Below are 7,364 nucleotides of genomic sequence, written 5' to 3' on the forward strand. Positions count from 1 at the left end.
TCTGTCATTACACACATTGACCTCCACTATTCTTTTTTTTTTTTTTTTAATCTTCTGTTTATTTCTAGGTTTAAATGAAAAACAACACAACATACAGAGGTCCAAAAGTCTGAGAGCATTATATGACATATCAGTGATATATATTCACATTTGGTGGATTGGTCTCTGGCAGTATAGTGAAAACCATGTTTCCTCCTCTTCCTCCAGTCTTCCGCCTGCTGTCTGTCATTACACACATTGACCTCCAAACATGGCCGGCGTACGAGCCCTCGGTTCCCTCTCCAGACTCACAACCAGAAGATATACCCTGTTTCCAGGTACTTCACACATCCACAATCTTTCCTTAAATTCCTCTACATCCTTATTGTATTTCGCTTTGACACTTGCGTAATTAAACACTTTGGAGAGTCACCTCAGTCATACTCCACTGTAGTAGCTTAGCTCAACTGCTAATTAACTCAAGGTCTAATGATGAATGTTTGTGACTGTATAAGTTTCATGTTCGTGTTTAACGTACATTGCAATAACGTTACGGTGTATGCAACGAAACGATAGCGTTTATAAACGCTGTTTTATTGACAGTAAGTTAGAGTTAGCGCACTGGCATGCTGTTCCCATTCAGATTGCTAATACTGCCCACTATCTGTTAATGCATGACAAAATGAATAAATATAAATGTATAAACGTGTTTAATATTCGCTAACTACAGAATTGTTCTCTCTGCCATTGAAAACTAGTTTAATCGGGGTTGGTTGGATGATATTTGCTACTTGGTTTCTAATAAATATAAGAATTATTGTTAAATTATGACTAATAAGGCAGATTTGTTTACAGAGAGACTTTGTATTCAGTTCATAATGTTTCCAGCATCATTGGGAGGTGTATGACATGATCATTGTGGTTGTAGTGTAGGTTAAGGGGAAACTAGGTTAAAGTTCATCTGTGACTGTGCTGCTGGAGTAATGTCCTCTACAGGCCGGTCTACATTCTTCTGTGTGTAGTTTATCATCACTGGCTTTCAACTTATCCTGGCATGACCCTCACTGGTTAGAGGTCTTTTATATTAGGTATTATCAGTGTCGGGGAAAGTTACTTTTAAAAGTAATGAATTACAATATTGCGTTACTCCATAAAAAAGTAACTAATTACGTTACTTTTTATGGAAAGTAATGCGTTACGTTACTTTTGCGTTACTTTTTAAATCTGGACAGGGCTTGCTTGTTTGTTTTTAAAATAAAAAAGTAATATTTTCTGAGTTGCATTATTTTTATTCATTTTGAGGAATTCTGAATCTGTGGGGGGTTTTTTTGTGAGTGAGATGAATGAATGCATATTCATATTTATTTTAGAACTACAGTAACATCTTCTGATTTCTGTCACCATGGCAACACCAGAGCTGTCAATCAATAAATTGGAAAAAAAAGTAACTTGCGTTACTTATTTGAAAAAGTAACTCAGATATTCTCTTGTAAATTAAAAAGTAATGCGTTACTTTACTAGTTACTTGAAAAAAGTAATCTGATTACGTAACTTGCGTTACTTGTAATGCGTTACCCCCAACACTGGGTATTATGTCTTCTGAGACCCTTCCATGATCCATGATTTTACCTTCACATATTCATCACTATTAACTTTTTTTTTTCTCGTCCAATAAAGGTGTCACCAGACGGACATTTAGAGTTGCTGCTTGTATGATGGGTAAAATCATTATATTATATATAAAATAAAAGGAATATGTGTGTGTGTGTGTATATATATATATATGGATAAAAGATGAGCTGTCACGATTTTGGGGACCGCATCAAATTTATAAAAGTGATTTTATATACACGGAAAGAATATAAAATATTAATTGCAAATAATGTGTCTGCTTTAATGTTTCAAATAACGCTTGTGAAAATAAAATTTCAAAATATGGTTAAAATAATGTTTTATCATCAACATACAACATACTTATTCTGACCTGTAATTATTAAAAAAAGCGAACGTACTGAATTATATTCTATAATTATATTATATATAAACTTCTTGCTGACAAATACGTACCTAGTGGTTTGAAGGATAGTGGCAAAGATTGATAAAGATTTATATTGACAGTTAATTAGTATTTTAGGGCTGCACTGTGAGTATTTTAATGCCATCTAATGATTCTTGTTCTAAAATATGCGTGACAAGATTTTTTTTGGTGTACAAATTATTGTTACACTAAACAACATTTTTTCTTTTAGTCATGTTACAAATGTATGAGTCATTATTTTTTGCTCAGAAATTATAAAATAAACAGGACACATTCTAATGTATGAAAAAAATAAAAACTCAATTTAAAGCTGTATTAAACTCTTATAGTTTTGATGTATTTTCGTCTTTGATCCATATATATACACACACATGAATATGCACAACAAAAAATATGTATATATGGTATAATATTTATAAATAGAAATTATGAATATGTGTGTGTGTGTGTGTGTGTGTATATGTATATGTATGTATATATACACACACACACACACCCTCACTAACACAAATATGTAGATAAGGTATAACATTTATTTTGTGTTTTTTATAATCTCAATTATTTAATGTAATAATTGGTTTTTCATTTTCATGTCTTTTCAATATTTCCTCAGCTCGTACACACGTGAACTATGAGATCAAGGGAGATGTAGCTGTGATCCGTATGAATGACCCCAATGCACGGGTAATTGTCTCCTCAAAACCATGCATTTATGCATTCAAATGATATTATAATGTGTCTTAATGTGTTTTTGTGGTGTCTAGGTCAATACACTGTCTACTCAAATGCAAAGGGAAATGACAGAAGTTATGGATGAGATTTGGGGAAACAATGCTGTCCAGAGCGTTGTTCTCATCTCATCCAAACCCGGCAGCTTCATTGCAGGGGCAGACCTTAAGTAAGTATCAGGATTCATAATATGTTGATTGTGGTGATCATTATCAAATTTTGCTTGCTGATATCTTGCCTGTTTGTTTATAATTTATTCATTTATTTGTTTTTTTTGTTTTTTTTACTGTACCATGTATTTAGCATGATTCAGGCCTGTACGACCGCAGAGGAGGTCACTGGCCTTTCTCAAGAGGGCCAGAGGATGTTTGAGAAGATTGAGAAGTCTCCTAAGCCTATTGTCGCTGCCATTAATGGATCATGCCTTGGTGGAGGCTTAGAGGTACTGGATTCGTATTTATTTGTAGTAATTTTCTTCTCCCACAGGGTGAGCATAGGATTAGAGTCAAATTTCTGACCTAATGTTTAGAATTTTTCTTGATATGTTTTATTATTTGTTGATGATTATGAGTTATTCAAACAATAAATGAGATAACTGAGAAGCAAATAACCTAAATTTAAGACCAAAAATGAGATTTAAAATGTATATAGTTCCACAGAAAATACAGTGTTGATATTGTGTTTTATGTTTTTGTAGTTTGCCATTTCCTGTCAGTACAGAATAGCCACCAAGAGTAAGAAGACAGTTCTGGGCTGCCCTGAGGTCATGCTCGGCCTTCTGCCTGGAGCTGGAGGAACACAGAGGCTGCCCAAAATGGTCTGTAATATGCCACATTGCCACCAGTACGTTTAGGAATGATTCTCTTGACTGATTGTTCACAACTCAAGTCTGGTTGTTTTTACACCTTTATTTTATGTAGCTTGGCCTTCCGAGTGCCTTTGATATGATACTAACAGGAAGGAGCATCCGTCCAGATAAAGCCAAGAAAATGGGACTGGTTCACCAGCTGGTGGATACTCTTGGTAAAACAGTTTCTGCGTATTGCCATTGTGTATATATGTAAAACAGTAAAAAAACAAAATTAATAAAGTTTAAAAGCTGAATTTTCAGTCTTCAGTGTCACATGATCTTTCAGAAATCATTCTGATATGCTGATTTGGTGCTCAATAAATATTTCTTATTATTATGTCCAATGTTTTTGTAAAAATATGTTTGTGGGAACCACGATTCTTTTTTTTTTTCAGGATTGTTTGATGAATAGAAAGTTAAAAAGAACAGCATTTATTTGAAGTAGATTTTTGTGTATAAAATTAAAAGTCTTTCCTGTCACTTTTGATCAATCTGTATTACATCCTTGCTGAATAAAACTATTAATTTCTTTTTTTTTTAAATCAGGGCCTGGATTAAAGAGTCCAGAGGAGAGGACCATTGAATACTTGGAGGAAGTAGCTGTGGAGGCTGCAAGAGGACTTGCTAAAAAGCAAATCCCACTTACCAAAGAAAAGGGCATGATGCAGAGTAAGTGTCGAACTACTAGTCAATTATGTGTCTAAAATCATTTTGAAACTACAAGTTAATTAGGCTTTTGCGTAGTTGAGATTAAGATTGTTAATCTTTTGCAAGATTAAGACTGTTGACTTTATACACCATAATTTTGCTTTATCACTGAAATTCATATATCCAATTATTTTCTTGCAGAAATTCAAGACTATGTCATGAGTTACCCGTTTGTGAGACAGCAGATCTACAATACAGTTCAGAACAAAGTCATGAAACAGACCAACGGACTGTACCCTGCACCACTGAAAATAATTGAAGTATGATATTTGTTATTCTGTGCTCAGTGGTGATGTGCTGTCATAAACCATGGTAGAAATAGTTTATGTTCTGCTTGTTTTCTCTTTCAGTGTGTGAAGGCTGGTCTAGAACAGGGTCCGACTGCAGGTTACCTGGTTGAGTCACAGGTGCTGTAAAAGTGTTTAAACTTTATTATCAGTAAAGTTGTGACACTTGATTTAATTAACAATATCCCATGAATTATTATTTTACTTGATTACACATCTCTCATTTTCTCGTTTCTAATCTGGTGTGTTTTTGGCAGGAGAATTTTGAGCTTTGCAACTGAAAGCATGTTGAATTATCTGTCAATTTTCATTTAATGATAACATTTAGTTAATGCAGGCTTTGGTTTAAATGAAAGACAATGTTATGTGTGTAGTATTAAAATTTAATATGCCCTCTTAATCTCCATTTCAGCATTTTGGCAAGTTAGCCATGACCCCTGAGTCTAAAGCACTTATTGGCCTTTATCACGGTCAGGTCACGTGCAAGAAGAATCGATTCGGAACCCCTGAAAAGGAAGTAAAGTATGTATTTTCTTACTATATTATCATATGTAAATTTATAAGGTAAATTGACAGTTACTGCATGAATGAATTTATAATGCAGCTACTTAATGATTTACGATTATTGCTTGTAAAACAGTAATGAATTTTTCTTGATTTTCTGTTTGTAGAACACTTGCTATCTTGGGAGCAGGGCTGATGGGTGCTGGCATTGCTCAAGTGTCTGTAGATAAAGGCGTTCACACCATTCTTAAGGACACTACACTGGAGGGACTCAGTCGTGGAGAGCAGCAAGTCTATAAAGGGTGAGTATTAAAGGGATACTCCACCCCAAAATGAAAATTTTGTCATTAATCACTTACCCCTACTGAACTAATTCATTTAAAAATGAACTAGATCAAACCTTTAAATGAGAAGTTCAAACAGAAATTTAAATTGTCATCATTTACTCACCCTAATTCCAAACATGTAGGATTTTGGTTAATTTTCGAAACACTAATTATAATATCTGTGTGTTAAAATAAAACAAAAGTGTTTTTATGTGAATAAAAGCCTAAATTAAATCTGTTCATCATATAAAGTGATTTGATCTTTTCACAAGACTTGGATTAGTGTGCTCAATTCATATGGATTAGTTTTATGACAACTTTATGACCTGTTTTACCTGGACTTTCAATAGAGGGACAGAAATCTCTCAATATATTAATTTGTGTTTTGAAGATTAATCAAAGTCTTATGGGTTGAATTTTCATTTTTGTGTGAACTATTCCTTTAAGCTAAGTTAAAGCTGCTTTGATGGTGGGAGTGGAACATTTTAAACTTCCCCCCCCCCCCATTTTTGTTATTTTTTTTTATTCTATTTTTATATTTCATTTGATTTATATGATTTTATTTTATTTTTTTTTTTTTAATACGGTTTTTATTTTATTTAATGTTATTAATTTTATTTTATTTTCAGGCTAAATGACAAGACAAAGAAGAAGAGCCTAACATCATTCGAAAGGGACAGTTTTCTGTCCAGCCTAACGGGACAGCTTGACTACAATGGCTTTAATAAAGCTGACATGATCATTGAAGCTGTTTTTGAGGACCTGAGTATCAAACACAAAGTCCTAAAAGAAGTTGAAGCAGTAAGTTAATATCAAACAAGATCAAAATTTCAAATTCTCTTAAATACAAAACGTTTAATGATACCATATTTTGTCATTGAAGGCGATCCCTCCACATTGTATATTTGCTACAAACACCTCTGCTTTACCAATCAAAGACATTGCAGCTGTCAGCAAGCGACCTGAAAAGGTTAGAAACTTGAGCTCTTGACCACCATGTGGGAGAGTTTGAGATGATCTTGAACGTGTTACTGTTTTGTTTCAGGTCATTGGAATGCACTACTTTTCTCCAGTCGACAAGATGCAGCTACTGGAGATCATCACCACTGATAAAACCTCCAAGGACACAACAGCCTCAGCGGTGGCTTTCGGCTTGAAGCAAGGCAAAGTCATTATCGTCGTTGGGGTGAGGCGTCACGTATTCTTCCCTCAATTCAGAATGAACATTTTACAGATCTGTAATCCATTCAAATGTTTTGGAATAACAAATTGTAATGTTTGTCTTTAGGACGGACCAGGTTTCTACACCACCAGATGTTTAGCTCCCATGTTGGCTGAGGCAGTGCGTGTATTGCAGGTTTGTGAATTTCCTTCTGAATTATTCATTTATTCCCATCTGTTGTAAAAGTGTTATATATATATAAAAAACCAGGCTATGATGACATTCTCAATAGTAACAGGCCTGATATGCAGATCATTGTATTTTCTATACACAGGAAGGTGTTGACCCCAAGAAGCTGGATGCCCTGACCACAGGCTTTGGCTTCCCTGTGGGTGCTGCAACCCTGGCTGATGAAGTGGGCATTGATGTCGCAGCTCATGTAGCTGAAGACCTCGGCAAGGCCTTTGGCTCCAGATTTGGAGGGGGAAATATTGAGGTTTTGAAGACCATGGTGGAGAAAGGATTTAAAGGTACATTCTTTAGTCTAAGCCCAAAGTATACTTCAGTTTTAACTAGTGTTAATTTTGTCAGCTATTTTTAATTTAGTCTTAGTCCTGTGTCAAATGTAACTTTTAATTTTTATCATATTTAGTCAACTTGTCCAGTTTTAGTTTTAGTCAAGTTTTAGTCGACTAAATGTCTGAGAATTTTAGTCTAGTTTTAGTCAGTGGAAACTTAAACATTTTCGTCATATTTTCGTCTTACTGTATAATGGTTAAAA

The 7,364-nt window shown here is 34.4% G+C and overlaps 1 protein-coding gene across 1 annotated transcript in view; it reads left to right on the top strand.

The window, feature by feature from the left end:
- Window positions 1–212: 212 nt before the first annotated feature.
- Window positions 213–7,364, top strand: part of LOC107741851 (trifunctional enzyme subunit alpha, mitochondrial-like) — a 13,911-nt gene continuing 6,759 nt past the window's right edge. The window contains exons 1-17 of the mRNA XM_016554656.1: window positions 213–317; window positions 1,657–1,698; window positions 2,631–2,701; window positions 2,782–2,915; window positions 3,050–3,188; window positions 3,444–3,563; window positions 3,667–3,769; window positions 4,143–4,265; window positions 4,446–4,564; window positions 4,655–4,711; window positions 5,004–5,113; window positions 5,263–5,397; window positions 6,051–6,222; window positions 6,305–6,391; window positions 6,467–6,607; window positions 6,710–6,778; window positions 6,918–7,113. Of these exons, the coding sequence (XP_016410142.1) occupies window positions 251–317; window positions 1,657–1,698; window positions 2,631–2,701; window positions 2,782–2,915; window positions 3,050–3,188; window positions 3,444–3,563; window positions 3,667–3,769; window positions 4,143–4,265; window positions 4,446–4,564; window positions 4,655–4,711; window positions 5,004–5,113; window positions 5,263–5,397; window positions 6,051–6,222; window positions 6,305–6,391; window positions 6,467–6,607; window positions 6,710–6,778; window positions 6,918–7,113 (1,885 nt within the window). The 5' untranslated portion in view covers window positions 213–250. The remainder of the gene's footprint in view (window positions 318–1,656; window positions 1,699–2,630; window positions 2,702–2,781; window positions 2,916–3,049; window positions 3,189–3,443; window positions 3,564–3,666; window positions 3,770–4,142; window positions 4,266–4,445; window positions 4,565–4,654; window positions 4,712–5,003; window positions 5,114–5,262; window positions 5,398–6,050; window positions 6,223–6,304; window positions 6,392–6,466; window positions 6,608–6,709; window positions 6,779–6,917; window positions 7,114–7,364) is intronic.

The sequence above is a fragment of the Sinocyclocheilus rhinocerous genome, unplaced genomic scaffold, assembly GCF_001515625.1.
Source record: "Sinocyclocheilus rhinocerous isolate Xijiao unplaced genomic scaffold, SAMN03320098_v1.1 scaffold1157, whole genome shotgun sequence".
Classification (NCBI taxonomy): domain Eukaryota; kingdom Metazoa; phylum Chordata; class Actinopteri; order Cypriniformes; family Cyprinidae; genus Sinocyclocheilus; species Sinocyclocheilus rhinocerous.